A 17,605-nucleotide genomic window follows, 5' to 3' on the forward strand; every position below is an offset into this window, starting at 1 on the left:
CCTCTTAAAAGTAAACATTTTCAATACAAAAATTTTAAATAAAAACGAAATAGAGGACATTTATAAGCATGAAAAACATAATGTTGAACTGTCTGATCTGTTGGACATTGCAACGGTTAAAATAATTCGAAATGCAGATTTAATAATCATTTACATAAAATATCCTCAAATTAAAGATATTTGCAAGTTTTACCATGCAAGAGCCATCTCACAAAATGATGGAATGTTAGTTATAAGTGAAAAAGTTTGTGAATGTAAGGAGAAATACTATTTAATGAATAATTTTAAAAGTGAAACTTTTAACAATTACGCACAAATAAATTTAAAGAGTACCTGTTTCACCAATTTACTTAATGGCTTTAAAGCCAACTGCACTAAAAAAAGGGAAAAAAAACAAAGAAATAGACATCATTCAGGATGGTGCCATATTAGTTTCAGGCAAAAATATCGTAGACAATACTACTTTGTTAGGATCGTATCTCCTTATATTCAACAACACAATTGTAATAAATAATATAAGCCACATAAATGATAAGGGTAAAATTCTAAAATATATATCGCATCATAGATATAGCGATTTTGAATTAGTTGATTATATACAATCAAATGATAAGCAATTTTCTTTTGATAATGTTAATATTTTAAATCCCCTTATAACATTAGGTAATACGGCCTTACCATTAACAACATTATTTTTAATCATTTTGATATTGTTAATGTTATTTTACTTCTGCTATAAATTAACCAAATTTGTACTTATTAAATCAATAAGAATACCGTCAGAAGAAATAGTGGAAAGCAACATTCAAATACTGTCAGAAGAAATTAGAGCTCTATCAGAACTTCAAAATGTATCGGGACGAAACATTTAAGAATGGGGGGAGTTAACGTACCCAATTCCATTGAGCTCTTATACGAGTTGTAAACAATCTTTGGTTTTCCAAAACGAAAACAATTTCAATCTTGGGCCTCCGCCTAATTGATTTCTAAGATGTACAATCTCAAGCGCCCCCGCCGCAATCCCATTCTTTGACACTCGCCTAAATGGAAAACCAATGTTTGCCCACACCCGGCTTCTCATAAACAATCTCACTCCCGGCTTTCTGCAGATCCTGCACTTTAGGCCTTTTACAGTTCTCTCTTTGGATGACGAAATCTAATACTCGGGATGGCGAAATCAATTGAAATGTTTATAGAAAAACGATTCCCGAAAGGGATCAACGATGCAAAGATCAGAAAGTTCAAAGCAGTCTTGATCCAGCAGCGACACCGCAAAGTCTAGCTAAATATTAAGATCGCGCAATCCCTTGGCCCGGAATTCCTTTGTGACCCTCTACTTAAATCTATATCAGTGAAGTTCGAAGTAAAATAAAAACTTTTTAAAAACACAATCCGCTACCGCAGTTGTTTAATTTACATACTCGTACTTATAGCTGAAACGTCGTTGCGTTTCTCAGTTGTGAGCAGACCGAGCGGTCTGTCGGTCACATTGTCCATAGCATTTAGCTCTGCAATAAGGAAGACAGAGTTTCTGTGGAGCTATGGATAATCCTGCTTATGTGATCGATTGCGAGCGCGAGTTCGGTGAGTGCCCCCACCAATGAAGAAAAAGGGATTTCTTGAAAAAGTGTTAACATGTTGTGAAAGAATTCAGTGTGAAGATTCATGAAGAAAGATTCCATGGTGAAATGCTTTGTGGATTTGATGGCAGAACAGTAAGAGAACGAATCTTGAAAGATTCCTTCGAGAAAGCTTTCCAAAGAAAGATTTCATTCAATGATACAAATACTATGGTGAAATGGTCACAGTTTCTTTTTTTGTGTGTTTAAAAGGAATCGAACGAATTGTGAAATAATGGCCAAAGATTCGGTGATATTTCCTGGTGAAATTATATATGTATGTATGTATATACATATGTATGATTCCTCTATATGTATAGTTGAGTCGAAGAAAAATTCGAAACTATTTACTTTTGGATTGCTATGCTTTATTATTGCCAAAATGACTTTGTATTGTATTTTTTGGTATACATATATAAGATATATGCGGTATATAACATATGTATATATGTGGTATATGCCCATCAGTTACAGATTCAATTCTATATCGTATGCATATCGGTATCGAGTACACTGTAGTAGTTATTGATCGTGAGTTCAATTCTCGTGTCTTTGGATGCGGATGCAGTTCCTCTTTCTCTTGATTTTTCTTGAGTGCTGAGTGTGGATATGGGTATTATATGAATAGAACGAGCTGGGCGAGAAGGTCACGTCCGAAATCGGTTATATATATATATATATATATGGGTGTATATATGTCATATGGTATGGTATACATAACTTGTGTTTGGGTATGCAAATATGTCTTAGAGCTGGGCACGTTAAGACCCCTATCTTCTGGGTGGGGTAGGGTTGGGTATTGGCTATTTGGTATTTCAAGCCGAACGACTATAATTCCTGGAGTGTATTTGTATTTGTCTATATGCATATAACCGATCTCAATCGATCCTAGGAGGTGCCAAAGCAGAACCAGCTTCGCGTGAGGTGACTTGAGTGCAGTTTTTTTTTGTTTTTTTTAACATTTCAATATGATATTTTTGTCTCCGTATCTTAATGTGGGTAGTATGTTATTTTCTGGGTACTCTCTGTACTCTCTAAAGTTAGCTAGTTATTGTAGTTGGAGTAGCATTCGCTAGCTGCCTGGAAGCAGTGTCCTAGGTGGGGTGAGTTTGCTGGTGAGCTTGAGCTTGAGCTGGAGCTGGCCGCTGCTGGTGAGATCTCTGTGATATATATCGATCGACTACTGAAGTGGGTCCCGTATAATGCGCGTGTCCGTGTGGTCTCTCGCTGTATGTGGTGTGTGTGAGTGGTTCAAGTGTGGTACATCAACTAACATCGTAACTAGTATTGTTTCAACTATCGTTTGAACTGTACGTAACATTATTATAACATCCTCTATATAGTATTGCCTGGATCTTTATATGTATGTATCTTTGTATCATCTATCTGAAGTTGTGATAGGTTTTCCATCCTCTCTGGGCTGGTTGACTACCTAAGTTATGTAGTGAGTGGCGAAAGCCCAATATTTCTCCAGGTTGAAACTTTAATTGGCCAACTATTCAGATATATGTAAATTAAACAATAGCGGTAGCGGATTGTGTTTTTAAAAAGTTTTTATTTTACTTCGAACTTCACTGATATAGATTTAAGTAGAGGGTCACAAAGGAATTCCGGGCAAGGGATTGCGCGATCTTAATATTGAGCTAGACTTTGCGGTGTCGCTGCTGGATCAAGACTGATTTGAACTTTCTGATCTTTGCATCGTTGATCCCTTTCGGGAATCGTTTTTCTATAAACATTTCAATTGATTTCGCCATCCCGAGTATTAGATTTCGTCATCCAAAGAGAGAACTGTAAAAGGCCTAAAGTGCAGGATCTGCAGAAAGCCGGGAGTGAGATTGTTTATGAGAAGCCGGGTGTGGGCAAACATTGGTTTTCCATTTAGGCGAGTGTCAAAGATTGGGATTGCGGCGGGGGCGCTTGAGATTGTACATCTTAGAAATCAATTAGGCGGAGGCCCAAGATTGAAATTGTTTTCGTTTTGGAAAGCCAAAGATTGTTTACAACTCGTATAAGAGCTCAATGGAATTGGGTACGTTAACTCCCCCCATTCTTAAATGTTTCGTCCCGATACATTTTGAAGTTCTGATAGAGCTCTAATTTCTTCTGACAGTATTTGAATGTTGCTTTCCACTATTTCTTCTGACGGTATTCTTATTGATTTAATAAGTACAAATTTGGTTAATTTATAGCCGAAGTAAAATAACATTAACAATATCAAAATGATTAAAAATAATGTTGTTAATGGTAAGGCCGTATTACCTAATGTTATAAGGGGATTTAAAATATTAACATTATCAAAAGAAAATTGCTTATCATTCGATTGTATATAATCGACTAATTCAAAATCGCTATATCTATGATGCGATATATATTTTAGAATTTTACCCTTATCATTTATGTGGGTTATATTATTTATTACAATTGTGTTGTTGAATATAAGGAGATACGATCCTAACAAAGTAGTATTGTCTACGATATTTTTGCCTGAAACTAATATGGCACCATCCTGAATGATGTCTATTTCTTTGTTTTTTTCCCTTTTTTTAGTGCAGTTGGCTTTAAAGCCATTAAGTAAATTGGTGAAACAGGTACTCTTTAAATTTATTTGTGCGTAATTGTTAAAAGTTTCACTTTTAAAATTATTCATTAAATAGTATTTCTCCTTACATTCACAAACTTTTTCACTTATAACTAACATTCCATCATTTTGTGAGATGGCTCTTGCATGGTAAAACTTGCAAATATCTTTAATTTGAGGATATTTTATGTAAATGATTATTAAATCTGCATTTCGAATTATTTTAACCGTTGCAATGTCCAACAGATCAGACAGTTCAACATTATGTTTTTCATGCTTATAAATGTCCTCTATTTCGTTTTTATTTAAAATTTTTGTATTGAAAATGTTTACTTTTAAGAGGGTTATGGTATCAACTAAATTTAGTAGGTCAAAAGTTATTAATTTTAAACGATGCTTTCTCAGTATCGTTTCTTCATTGAAGATGACATTCTTTAATGAATTTGATAGCAATTCAATTTCTTTGAAAAATTTGGAATTTATTACAAATTGTTTATTATTATTTTCAGTTAATTCATTTACTTTATTTTGTATTTTCAAAAAGTCGTCATGATCAGGGCTGCCTGCTATCCATTTCCAAATGGTACCTAATTCATTTATTCCCCTTTCTTTCCGTTTTGGAACTAATTCTGAAATCATTAATTTTAATAGACTTAAGTCCATTGATATTTCCCACTCATCGTCTGAATTAATTGATTTGTTGACATATTTGGATTCTTTATCAATTATCTCTCTATAAAAACTCAAATTAGTAATATGGAAAAGTTCAGCGTATGTTTCATAAGTGTAAACGTCTCTGTCGTCTTTGAGCAATAGATAGTCACTATGCGTATAGTCAATTACTTCCGCAGTCGTCAATATAACAAAAGTCAGTATTAGTATATTCGCATACATTTTGAAATATCCGGTAGGGGTCGTCCTTCTTAGTTTGGCAGATCTTCGAACGGGTCTTCCTTCTTAAATTTCTTTGCTCAGCTGGGTCTTCTGGGGGTCTTCCTTCTTTGGCTTCGCTGATCGTTTCACTTTCTTTGTATTTTGGTTTTGTCGGTTTTGTTGGTTTTGTTTTTTAAAAACTTTGGATTTCTTTGGTTTTTTTTGTATTTACGAATTGCCTTGATTAGCTTTTTGTTTTATTTGTATTTTGCGTTGTATTTGTATTTGTATTGGTATTTGTATTTGTATTTGTATTTGTATTTGTATTTGTTTTTGCACACCCTAAGCTCCGGTTTGTTTCCTTTTTATCTCACTTTTTTTTATCTATATCACACAGTCACTCCGCGTTTTTAATTTTGAAGGATTTATTCCATTAATTAATTGTCCTTCGGGTTTCGGCACGACGCAACACTTTTATCATTCGGTGCTTTTTAGACAACGTCGCCCCACGTTGGGCGCCAATTAAACAATAGCGGTAGCGGATTGTGTTTTTAAAAAGTTTTTATTTTACTTCGAACTTCACTGATATAGATTTAAGTAGAGGGTCACAAAGGAATTCCGGGCAAGGGATTGCGCGATCTTAATATTGAGCTAGACTTTGCGGTGTCGCTGCTGGATCAAGACTGATTTGAACTTTCTGATCTTTGCATCGTTGATCCCTTTCGGGAATCGTTTTTCTATAAACATTTCAATTGATTTCGCCATCCCGAGTATTAGATTTCGTCATCCAAAGAGAGAACTGTAAAAGGCCTAAAGTGCAGGATCTGCAGAAAGCCGGGAGTGAGATTGTTTATGAGAAGCCGGGTGTGGGCAAACATTGGTTTTCCATTTAGGCGAGTGTCAAAGATTGGGATTGCGGCGGGGGCGCTTGAGATTGTACATCTTAGAAATCAATTAGGCGGAGGCCCAAGATTGAAATTGTTTTCGTTTTGGAAAGCCAAAGATTGTTTACAACTCGTATAAGAGCTCAATGGAATTGGGTACGTTAACTTGTATGTATGTATATATGTGTCTCCCTCCTATACGTATATGTGTAAGTACATATGTAAGCGTGTAAAAAAATGGAGTAAAACCAGGAAGTTGACGTGGTCTGAGCGGCTCCGCTTACTTCTCGAAGATCAGCTCGCCGGTGAGGAACGGATTGAGGTACGTCTGGGAGTCGTAACCGGAGACAGAGGCGGTGGTGGTCCTCTTGCGTGCCTGCGCCCCCCCTCGACGCTCGCCGTGCGCATGGTTGTGGGCGTGGTGCGAGGGCCGCTTCTCCTCGCTGGGGCTGAGGATCAAAGGTATCGGCATCGAGGTGTACAGTTGCAGCTGTGGCTGCTGCACGATTGTGCCGGCCGCCGGATTCAGCGGCGTGTCCATGTAGCCATGGGGTACTGTTGCCGCAGCCGTGGCCGCCAGCTGCTCACCCGCGGACGTGGTGCTGGCAGTGACAGAACTAGAAATGGAACTGCTACCTAAGCCTGAGCTGGAGGGCAGCTTCTTCAACCCGCCCGCACGCGCCCTATGATGCTTGTAGTGGCCACGATGCGTCTTGCGCTTTAGGTGTCCTATGCCGGAGCTGTCCGCCGGTGGCGAGGTGTCCAACAGCATGGGAAAATGATGGCCAGTGGTTGCACCCTTGCCCATCTCCTCCATGTTAGATGGTTGCGGGGCAGGCGGCTCCATGCGGAAGGCTCCAAGGTCACTGATGCTGCCACTGCTGCTGTTATTGGCGGAGGGGACGACGAGGGGCTTCTTGAGCGGCTCCCGGGGATTGGGATGCGGATGCGCCTGAATGATGGTGGCCGTGGCGAAGATCTCCTGGAAGCGGTTACTCGCCTCCAGCTGTTGGAGGTGGAGGTGCTGTTTCTGCAGGAACTGCTGGCGCTGCTGTTGCAGGTGGTTATGGATGCGATACTGCTCGAGGATGTGCTTGTAGAACTGCTCCGCTGTGACTTCCGATGAATTTAGTAGGCGAATTGCTATTTTCTCGGGTATCACAATTTTATCTGCAAGAAACGGTAACAGCAATTAGGAAATATTTCTATTCAAAGAAAAACTATAATTACAATAATTATATATATAAATAATAAGCGCGCGGAATATGCAATATATTTTATAAATCGTTTTGTATCGCTGTTTGCAAAAAGGGACATCTGTCTCTTTTTCTCTACTCTCACAACAACACCAGCCGTTTTATCTGGTTCCCTCCTGCCAGGGGCCGCACACTGCACGAGGAAGGGTGTGTGAGAGCAGGTTAGAGAATGAGTTAGCTCGTGGAAGGCGTTGCGTAGCCCCTGCGATTTCATTTGTGTCTTGTGGCTGTAACAGGGTGATATCAGAGGAGTCTGGATACAAACTCTTGATAATCCGGATACAAGTCTCTGAGATCTAGGCGCTCATCGGGAAGGGTAGACACAGTGTACATACATACATATGTATATCGGCTATTGATGCTGATCATGCACATTAATACATATGTACTTTGCGGGGTCGAAAACGCTTCTTTCTGGGTGTCACACACATCTACTTTGAGCACAAATACAATAAACCGCTATACTCTTCGACTAGCGGGTATCAAAATATAAACAGCTCAAGGCCACTTGATTATCGTTCCTATAGCTGTTTCTTTTTTGTTAAAGTTTTTAACTTTAACAAGAGAACTGAGAGTATCTCGAGGTCTTATCGTTACCGCTTTAAAAATGATTAATAAAATATCATCCGCTTAATGTTATATTGTGGTTTGTTTTAAGGTTTGCTTAGAAATACCGGCATGTATCTTAGAGCTGAGAGGGGGTGTTTCCAAAAAGTTGTCCAAGCGGACATGATATCAGAGTCATACTCGTACATTCTCTGTGTTCAGCCGGTTAAGAACTTGCATTTATTTATTTTTGAATAACGTAGAAGGGAATTTGAAGTTTTTTAACACCTTTTACCACACAGCAAAGTGTAGAGATTTCTGTAGTACCTGATTATAATTTCCCTTTTATGTTTTGATATATACTATATGTATGTACATATATGTATATGTATCCCTCCCAATGGCATATCGATAGCTGGGGGCCCATAGTAGGTCATACCAATACATAAAAACATACGTGCATACATATGTATGTCTCTGTGTCCGGCAGGTCAAGAAATTTGCTTCACCATGCCCTCTGCCTTCTGCTGTGGCAAATTTAATTTTCCTTGATATAATATCCCATTTATTTGGCTCCTCCCTATGCCACTCGAGACGAGCATGAGATTCTCTGTGTTAATTGCTCCGAATTAGATTGATTGAACTGCAAACTGCAAATGAAAATGCATACACAGACAGTGGAAAACTGCACCCTTTTGTGGGTGTGGAGAGAGTGAGGGTGACTGGAGGGTGGCTTGGGGTTGGGGATGTACTCGTGTGCATGACACCCCATTGACCTAATTTCGAGTTGATTTACAAAAACTGAACAAAAATCGAAGGGACAGAAGGGGACGAGAGAGCGAGGCGGTAAAATGTGTGCAACTTTCACGCCCTTCCGTTTCGGGCATTGAGAACCATCCAACCCCATCGATAATGGTCTTCCACCCTGCCACCGGCCCGGATTTGGGCCATGTCGCAGCTCGATTTAAGCCACAGTGTCCGGGCAGTTGACCAGCAGATTGACCACAACGCAAATTGGCATACTCGGAATATGAAATGGGTTAATAAGGATACGATTGGGTCAGTTAGGTTTGGGTTGCGTTGGCTTGATTGCGGTTCCCAGTGGGGCTCCCAGTCCCGCTGATCCCGTCTTAGTCTTACCGCAATGATTGGCCTTGGTAACAAACGGCCGGATGGTCGGATCCCATATGAATATGTAGTAGAGCGAGAGCATGATGGCCGCCAGCGAGACGCATAGGACGTAGACGGCGACGGTCAGGATGCGGATGACCTTACGGTTGCTTTGCTGCGGCTGGTAGCAGCGACTTATTGTTTCTGTGGGCGGCAGTTTCACTTTCTCCTCCAGCGAATTCACTTTTGAGTTCATTTTGATTGAAGTTTTTGATTGGAGTTCCGTTTGATTCTATGCTTTCTATGCTGTATTTTAGCTGTCTTTGGTTATCTTTGGTATCTTCGGTTGATATGTTTCAGCCCTTTATGTTGCTTTTGTTTCGTTTTCGGTTTCCTGTTTGGCAGTGACCGTTAGTCCAACTGTTGTTTTAAATGCAATATTCCGTGTTGACGTTTCGCTTGTTTTTGTTCTTGTTCTTCCTTGTTGGGTAGCGGGACGTGTCGCGGCAAGAGTAGAAAAAATGTTTCAGAGGGGCGACCAAGAGCGGCAGCGCGCACACACAGCGTGCAAAAAACTGTATTCGAACCGACGCGTCGAGCGTATGCAAGTGAAATGACGACGCCGTCGCCAAAAAGCTCAAAGCGGCAGAGGAGTAGCGAGCAGGCAGCAGAGACCCACAGCACACAGCAGCCTGCCAGCGCAGGAGCTTCGTGTTCGTGCTCTTTCTCTGTTTCTCTCTCTCTCTCTCTCTCCCTCTCTCTCTCTCTGGTCTTCGTGTCATCATGGCCTTGCCTACAGCTTCGGTATCGGCTTGAGCTGCTGCCCGCGCTAGTGTTTTGTTGCTGTTGTTCGCTTGACTTCATTTGCGATCCTCAGTCGCCCTCGCATTTAATTTCATTCATAAAATGCCTGTTTGCGCCCGCCCGCTCTCTGCCCCTCCCCCGACAATGCCAGCCGCTTCTCATTTGCATTTTCGTGCGAATGGAAGATGCTGCTATTGCTGCAGCTGTAGCTTTAGCGGCGTAGGAGTCAGTCTCCTCTCGCTCTCTCCCTGGTTTTTGTTGCAGGCCACACTGCTGGCACTCGCCACTGGCAGCTGGAATTCCACAAACAAAACCGCATCCATTGTGGGGGCACGTCGGCACGTCTCTCCCTCGCTGCTGCTGCTACTGCTGCGTTGTTTTGTGTGTCAAGTGCGGCACCCCCATGACTCCTATGACTCAACTCTTGCGGAAATGAAATTGCGCGGTTGGATGGCATCGCTTCCATCAATCATTCAACCAGTGAGCCCGCCAGTCAGTCAATCAGCCTGGAAAATTTGCAATTTTTAGGCGCAATCATACCCCATACCGCTGCCCATACCATGTGGGGGCGTAGCACTGACAGTGGCTGGCAACCTTCGCAGGTGATTCGAAGGACGCCTGCCGCAACGGCTCTACCGATGTTTTTTTTCTGCTCTCGCCTCGCCAACAACTTTCGCTTAAGCTGCTCCCCCCCTGGTACACCTTCGTTTTCGTTGCCTTGCGCTGGTTGACGGGTCTCGGTTCGGGTTCGGGCTCGGGCTCGGGTTCGGGCTCAGGCTCGGTATCGGTCTCGGTCTCGGTGTCGGGCTCTAGGCTTTGTGCCCAGGGGGGTGAACGAACTGCAACTAGGTCACTAGGACAGCGGGCGGCAGCGACTGCAATCGCCGAGCCAGCAGAGCAGTGAGAATCGAGCGACAGGCAAGAGAACAGTGGCGTGGAGACGAAACAGGGAGACGGGTGACAGGGGTGGACACGGACACCGACACGGACACCAAGCGATTGCAATGTTGCCCATTGATTTTGTTGTATAAGCTGTGCACACTGGCACATACACTTGTGGTCAAACGAATAGGTACTCTTCCATAGCTTGGTCTTAAGCTAAAATATTCGAAATATAACCAACAACAAGAGGGAGTGACAATCTTCTTTCCGAAGCTTTTAATGCAAATCCATCGCTCCTATAACACGGAATGTCCAATTTGATTATAATTCATACTATAAGTAAGTGGACCCGTAACGTAATGTTGAAACTGAACTTTAACGGGATGTTTTCCGGGCCCTGTCACCTGAGACATCACCTGTAGATTCTGTGAAAGGAAGCCGGAGAGCATCGGAAAACATCCTATGTGATGCCCCCCTGCAATCAATAGAATGAGATATCAAAATTTGGGGGAAACAACAGTGCCCCTTCACAGGAAATGCTTAACTTCATTGAAATTCCAAACATGTCGGGATCTTCCAAATAATCCCAGATCAGTGAACGCATGGTTGAAGAGCAACAAGGCCTTGTAGTAATAATAAAATGTTAAATAATGAAATGAAAATGCATCTATAAATCAATGGGCACGTAGAGAAAACCAAACCATTATAGCCATTATTATAAGTAGAGGTGGCAGTTTTATTAGTGTTGCACCTAGTATTTTGAATATAAGTGTGTAAGTGTATATATTCGTCAAGTTGGCCAAGATGTAGGCCACACTCACACAGGCACACTGCAACGCACACACACACACGCACACACACACATACATACATATATATAAATCCATTCGCATTTTGCATTGTTGCACAGTTGCCCTCAAGGAGCTTTCCTCGTTGTCGTTGGCCAGGTGGAGCCTTCCATGCTGGCCTCGAAAATTATGGGCGCCAGCTTGCAATATAGCCACCCTATGCACTTGCCCACCTGCCCAACGCCACTTGCACGTTGCACCCTTGGAGCCACCACTAAGGAGCCAACAACTCGGTTTATCTTTCTGCTTACTTATGTATGTATATGGACGTTCCGACAAAGCTGATTAAGAAGCGTGCGCAGTGGGACCCGAGTCCAGGAGGGACAACACGGAGCAATGTAGCGCAAAGAGCAAGGGGAGACAAGCTTCCTTAAGATAAACTAAGAAAGAGCAAACATAGTGGAGTCCTTTCAATTGAAACTTGAACTTTGATTTAATTAAGAGGGGAACTCTTAGGACTACCTTCAGGAGTGCGGGTTCCAGAATTGAACGATAATTCCGAGCTTAACTTGAATTCATCGTAGAGCTGACAGTGTGGAGGCCAGAGCCCTGCATGAATCCACAGTATTCATAAAACCACTGCTATACACATGTCTCTTTAATGATTTCGACCATTGCGAATCCTACCCTCCACTCAGATTCGAATCACTCCGAATAACGAAGAGCCGAGTGGGAGCACTGCGGATTCAAATCAGCAAGCTTCGTCCGCAGTCTCTGAAATGAATCAAAACGTGACACGGACTTCCTTTTTCTGCGGGCTGTGCACTTTTCGGATCTGACGACTCCTGCTTCGTACAGCCTAGGATAAGGACAGCTAAGACGCTGACTCTAACTGATCGAACGAAGCCACCCACCGAGTCCCAGCGAATCGATTCTGTTGCCTGTTCATGCAGGGCTCTAGTATTTACAACTGTCCTCTAAAAAGATGAAAGTCAAGGTCTTTAGCTTCCTTATACTCCCTATACTCAAAAGGTATCCCCGAACAGAGAACCACCCATGACATTAATTGAATAAAATGGATTCCACGACTCCTATCTTTATGACACAGTCGATTGATTTAATCCGTATTTTGGGTAATATATTTTGCAGGGTCCGGCTGGGCTTACCGAAATCAAATTTCTTTTCTGAGATATCCAAATCGAGGGCAGCTTTAGCCGAAGGCGGGCTTCTTCTGCCCCTTGAAGACGGGCGGCATGCGCGAGTCCCAGAAGAAGATGTGGTAGATAGACAGAAAGAAGCCCAGGCAGCACAGTCCGCACAGATAGATGACGATGACAAAGTAGCGTGCCAAGCGCTCTGTGCAGGTGGGCTTCGCGAACACGATCTCTTCCAGCTGTGGTGACTTCGGCACATACGAACAGGTGCTCCTCCGGGGGGCACTGCTGCTGGCCAGGCGAACGCTGCTCCCGCTGGTGGGCGCCTTTGAGGCCTCAAGCTCCTCCTCGTCGCAGTCGTCTGCCCTCACATTAGACTCTATGATGTTCACAATCTTTGCCAGATTGGCAATGCTAGTGGCGGCTCCCAGAGCATTTCCTGCTCCACTTGAAGTGGCGGCACCACACACAGACGAAGACGAAGACGCGGACGCGGACATTGTGGACATGACGGCCTCTAGCCCGGCTCGCCGTGCGGCGCTTCTATTACTGATTTGATGTCTCCGGCGATTAAATCAAAATCGGCACGCGGCTAGCATAATGCCGGACTATCCCTGGCTACCGTCTCGTCTCTCCCGACTCTGCGATTTAGGGGCACGTAGTAAAGCGGATTAATTTTGTGCGTGGCTGTCAACTTTTGATATCGGGCCCGGCGCACTAATTAATCCCTCCCAAAGGGCAGGGCGAGAAGGCGCACACACACACGCACACACATACAACCTGAGGGCGAGGGCAGTGGCCCATTGAGACTCACCCAATCTGGTCACTGATGATGATGATGGCAGTCGAGGAGGCAGTTCGGATGGACTCGACTCCCCCTCCCTTCCTAGCCGATGGGATGCGTATGCTTGAACACAGGCAGGGGCGGCATGCGCGAGTCCCAGATGAACAGATAGTAGGCGGCCAGGGTCAAGCCCATGCCGCTGACCCCGCCCATGTAGAGGATCAGCGTGAGCAGCCGGAAGGTTTTCGACTCAAAGAAGTCATCGGACTTGGGCACCTGTATCTCCTCGTCTTTGGCCTCCTTGACCACGGCGGCCAGGCTGGACATCATCGATGGTGCGGACATGACTCGAAGCGCGAACCACGCGAAACTACGCAAGCTCTGGAGGCGTACTGATTGACCGTACAATTGACCGACTGTTCGAACCACTCGGGTGGCTTCGCTTTCCGCTCGGTTGTTTTGCGGTTTCTTTAGTCGGTTCGGTGGGCCTGGGCCTGGGCCAGCGTCTTGGCCCCCATGCTAATAAGATTCGTCATCACGTGCTAACGGGGGCCCTCTTTGGCAGCCACTTGACCTGGTTTGATTTGTCATCAGCGTCATGACCAGACCCATCGGCCCAGCCAGTGCTTCTCTAGATCCTTTTCCTCCATCTAATCCAAGAAATCTAGTCTAAAACCCCTAAAAGTTCAAAATAATCACATGTATTTCGTGTGATCTTCAAATCGATCCCCAAATCGATCCTCAAATTGATCACCAAATGCAATGTAAGTAAACGTGCGGTCATCATCTAGAGCTGATGCATTCCAGGTGATTCACTTGTCGAGTTTCTCCAGCAGAATACCGCTTTTGCTCTGTGTCTGCCTTTGGCAAATCCAATTAGCCGGCAGTTGGGGGATGACGTCCAGTCGGCCCCCCGTCGCCCGTTGCCCATTCCCTCTTCCACATCCCAGACTCAGACTCACCTCTACGGTAGTACTAGTAGTTCATTGGTACTCGTGCACTTTCTGCACTGGATGGCCGCCAATGGAGACTGGGAACTTCAGATGGATGTCCGGCATACTGGAGTCAAAGAAGATTAGGTAGTAGAGGGCCAAGACCATGCCCAGACCGCTGATGCCGCCCAAATAGAGGACGATGGAGATCAGGCGGAAGGTCTTTGACTCGAGGAAGGCGGGTGGCGGCTCTTCCTTGGGCAGGCACACATCGTCCTCTGGTGCGGAGGTCTCCTTCTCCTTTGGGTTCGAGGCTTTCCCGGCCATCGTTCCTATCGAACTGAGAAGTGAAAAAGCGGAATCTTTATTTAAACTGCAGTTAAAGTCGCCTCCAATTATGCAAATAGGTTCGGTTGACACTTAAGCTGACTGATGATTGACTGATCTGATCCCCTTTGATATATTTTGCAGCCATTGGAGGTGGAGGTGGCCTGGAGAAGCCCGAGAAGCAGGCAGAGAAGCCCAGGCCACACAGCTTCGAGGAGGCTATCACGATGACGGGAGTCGGGCGCTTCCACTACAAGCTGCTGCTCATCTGCGGCCTCTGCTTCATGTCCGTGATGGTGGAGATCATGGGCGTCAGTCTGATCATGAACCAGATGAAGTGCGACCTCCAGCCTACGCTCAACCAACAGGGAATCTTGGCCTCGGCGGGATTTCTGGGCGTGGTGCTTAGCTCACATGGCATGGGCTTCCTCGCGGACACCTGGGGCAGGGTGACCACTCTCCGGTATGCCCTCTTTCTCGCCGCCGTTTGCTCGATTGTGTCGGGCTTCTCAGTGAACATTTGGATGCTGATCGTCTTCCGATTCCTCACGGGCTTCTTCATCTCCGGAGGTCAGGCCTGTGTCTTCAGCTTATGCGGGGAGTTCCATGGCAGCGGTTCGAGGGTGCGGCATGTGACCCTGCTCTCGGGCTTTCTCTGTTTATCCATGATCTTTGCACCAGGTAAGCACTTTTGTTCTCATTTGCTGGACCACCTGGTCACCCATCTGGTGTCTCCTATCTCCCTCTCTTTTTAGCCATGGCCATCGGCATTCTCCCTGTTCGTATCGAAACCATTGTCCTGGGCATGCGCTTCTCCTCGTGGCGCGTGCTGCTCATCGCCAACGTTTCCATCTCGCTGCTTGCCCTCGTGGGCCTCTCCACCTTGCCTGAGACGCCCAAGTACATGCTGGTTCAGGGCCAGGGCGAGGCAGCCTTGGAAACCCTTAAAATCATGTTCACCCAGAACACGCGCAAGCCTTGCTCCGAGTACCCTGTCCGGGAGATTGCACTGGAGAGCGGCGGGGCCAGTCTGTCGGATGTCCACGGGCTGGGCGACGCCGTGCGACTCGTGTGGCGCCAGACAGTGCCGCTCTTCTATCGCTCCAGGGTGGTGCACACACTGAACATCTGCACGATCCAGTTCCTCATCTACGGCATGGCGCAGGGCATCTTCATGTGGTTCCCCACTATTCTTGATGAGCTGGGATCGCGGGGCGGACAGGCAACGCTGCTCTGCCAAGTGCTGGAGGAGTTTGATGCGCAGGATACGCAGGAAGGCGGGGACGCTGCACAGGCCTGTGCCGTGGAGGTCGACACAAATACATACCAGGTGATGATCATCATTGGGGCCTCGTTCACAGGGATCTATCTGGTATTCGCCTACATCATCGATTATACGGGGAAGAAGAACCTATTAAGTGAGTATCGAAAGCATATCGTAAGCAGAGTATCCATAAGCATTGGGTCTACATTCTAGAAGCTTAATTTGTTTCTTTCTCTTCATTTTTCACATCTCCCTTTTTCTTTTTGTGGTTCTTTGCTTTCAGTGGGGTGGATGGCTCTGACGATGATCTGCCTGGTGGGCCTGCACTATGTGGAGCAGTTCGCTCTTGTGGTAATCGGCCTGACCGTGGTCATGGCCATCGGGAACTGCGGCGGTCTGGTGAGCACCATCGCCATGGAGTTCTATCCCACGAACATCAACGCCATGGGCATGTGCTTTATCATGATGGTGGGTCGCCTCGGGGCGGTGGTTGGCAGCAATGTGTTGGGTCGTCTGCTCTTCTCCAGCTGCGACACCGTGTTCTGGGCTCTGCTCGGCCTAGTCATCTTCCTCTGCAGCCTGGGCTACTTCCTGCCCGAGAAGCCGCGTCCCAAGAGAGTGACGACGCCGACGCCGACGCCCTCAGCAACGGCAACGGCCATAGTGACGGCCACAACGACGCCGATCTTGGCAATTAGCTCTAAGTAGGATTAGTTTATACCCATTAAGAGGAACAGTAAAGCAAAAAAAAGAGCACAAAAATGTACACATACAAACAAAAACATGAAAAAACAGAAACCAGATGAGATGAGATGACACCCCGATGGGGCAAGAAACGGGTCTGGGAATGGGAATCAGGATCGGGATCGGGCTCGGGCTCGGGAACGGGAGCAGGCCACATTGGAAATGGATTAGGTAAATGTTTGTGCTCATTCCTGTTTCATCTGCGTTGTTCTTGTCACCAAGGCAGGCGGCGGCTGCATTAACATTCCTAGCATTTGCCACAAACGGGCAGATCGGGGCGGGGCTGAGGGGTGGTGGTGTGGTGGGGTGGACTAAACGCATTCCAAGTGCCGTCGCATCACCAACTGCAACTTCAACTTCAACTTCAGCTGGTACTACGAGTTACAGGGTATTTTTTGAGCGCGAAGGCGTATCCTATGGTCTGAGGTGTTTGTCACTGTCACTGTCACTGTCCTCACTCCTCAAGAAATCTGTTAAATAAATAATTCTACATAGTTCAGAATAGTACAAATTGTTCAAAACCAACTAAAATGATGTGTTAAAGGTACAAATAATTATTTTATGGTTTGCTTTTGAAACAAAAACTTTACTAAAGAACTAAGTCTGCTTAGGCGGTATCTATAGGTCGGGTACCGTTTTGTAGGCTTTCCCCACTTGTTTGTCTGCGTTTTTGTGCGTTTGTTTTTGTATTTATTCAGCAAAACGGTATTTGCTCCGCCGGCTGGTCACAGTCTGAGGCGGCACCTCTGACCAATCCAAGCAGGCAACTGACCAACCTACCAAGCAGGCATGCAGGCAGGCAGGCAGGCAGGCAGGCAGGCAGCCACTCACTCAGTAAGCAGCCAAACAACAAACCGTTGCCAATCATAACACACACGTTGCCACAGCTACAGCTTCTCTGCCACAGCCAGATAGATCCACAGACATTGGCAGTGGCAGTGCCAGTGCCATTGCGGATTCCGATGGCAGTTGCGATTCCCTCTGCCACAATCGGAGCCCAAGAAGCGTCGCTGGATCGTTGGCCATTGATTGCCTAACTGCGCATTTCTCGACTTAT

The 17,605-nt window shown here is 45.2% G+C and overlaps 4 protein-coding genes across 5 annotated transcripts; 1 reads left to right on the top strand and 3 right to left on the bottom strand.

Annotated features, from left to right (window-relative positions):
- Positions 1–1,516: 1,516 nt before the first annotated feature.
- LOC6600345 (putative transporter svop-1) lies at positions 1,517–16,809 on the top strand. Of its 2 annotated transcripts, none has more exons than XM_026992624.1 (4): positions 1,517–1,584; positions 14,685–15,221; positions 15,296–15,958; positions 16,088–16,809. In XM_026992624.1, the coding sequence occupies exons 1-4, from the start codon at positions 1,542–1,544 to the stop codon at positions 16,510–16,512; spliced, it is 1,668 nt and encodes a 555-aa protein (XP_026848425.1). In that variant the 5' UTR covers positions 1,517–1,541; the 3' UTR covers positions 16,513–16,809. The 2 variants fall into 2 exon arrangements, with proteins under 2 accessions (XP_026848425.1, XP_002025504.2); XM_002025468.2 differs by lacking the exon at positions 1,517–1,584 and adding an exon at positions 14,347–14,620.
- On the bottom strand, positions 6,129–9,125 carry LOC6600349. The gene is made up of 3 exons (XM_026992625.1): positions 8,900–9,125; positions 6,862–7,127; positions 6,129–6,798 (listed from the first exon to the last, which is right to left on the bottom strand). Exons 1-3 carry the CDS (start codon positions 9,123–9,125, stop codon positions 6,238–6,240), a joined length of 1,053 nt encoding a protein of 350 aa, XP_026848426.1. The 3' UTR covers positions 6,129–6,237.
- On the bottom strand, positions 12,473–13,004 carry LOC6600348. The gene has a single exon (XM_026992626.1). The coding sequence runs from the start codon at positions 12,995–12,997 to the stop codon at positions 12,554–12,556; it is 444 nt and encodes a 147-aa protein (XP_026848427.1). The 5' UTR covers positions 12,998–13,004; the 3' UTR covers positions 12,473–12,553.
- LOC6600347 lies at positions 13,312–13,664 on the bottom strand. Its single transcript, XM_002025470.2, has one exon. The coding sequence runs from the start codon at positions 13,624–13,626 to the stop codon at positions 13,384–13,386; it is 243 nt and encodes an 80-aa protein (XP_002025506.1). The 5' UTR covers positions 13,627–13,664; the 3' UTR covers positions 13,312–13,383.
- Positions 16,810–17,605: the final 796 nt, after the last annotated feature.

The sequence above is a fragment of the Drosophila persimilis genome, unplaced genomic scaffold, assembly GCF_003286085.1.
Source record: "Drosophila persimilis strain 14011-0111.01,24,50 unplaced genomic scaffold, DperRS2 tig00000766-arrow-arrow-pilon, whole genome shotgun sequence".
Classification (NCBI taxonomy): domain Eukaryota; kingdom Metazoa; phylum Arthropoda; class Insecta; order Diptera; family Drosophilidae; genus Drosophila; species Drosophila persimilis.

Excerpts from the sequence above, each read along its gene's own strand:
- LOC6600349 (XM_026992625.1), bottom strand. The coding sequence starts at position 9,125 with ATGAACTCAAAAGTGAATTCGCTGGAGGAGAAAGTGAAACTGCCGCCC. Across the intron at positions 7,128-8,899 it reads TACCAAGGCCAATCATTGCG|ATAAAATTGTGATACCCGAG; the intron begins GTAAGACTAAGA and ends CGTTTCTTGCAG. Across the intron at positions 6,799-6,861 it reads CGCTCAAGAAGCCCCTCGTC|CCGCCTGCCCCGCAACCATC; the intron begins GTCCCCTCCGCC and ends TTCCGCATGGAG.
- LOC6600348 (XM_026992626.1), bottom strand. The coding sequence starts at position 12,997 with ATGTCCGCGTCCGCGTCTTCGTCTTCGTCTGTGTGTGGTGCCGCCACT.
- LOC6600347 (XM_002025470.2), bottom strand. The coding sequence starts at position 13,626 with ATGTCCGCACCATCGATGATGTCCAGCCTGGCCGCCGTGGTCAAGGAG.
- LOC6600345 (XM_002025468.2), top strand. The coding sequence starts at position 14,416 with ATGGAGATCAGGCGGAAGGTCTTTGACTCGAGGAAGGCGGGTGGCGGC. Across the intron at positions 14,621-14,684 it reads GCCTCCAATTATGCAAATAG|CCATTGGAGGTGGAGGTGGC; the intron begins GTTCGGTTGACA and ends TATATTTTGCAG. Across the intron at positions 15,222-15,295 it reads ATCCATGATCTTTGCACCAG|CCATGGCCATCGGCATTCTC; the intron begins GTAAGCACTTTT and ends CTCTCTTTTTAG.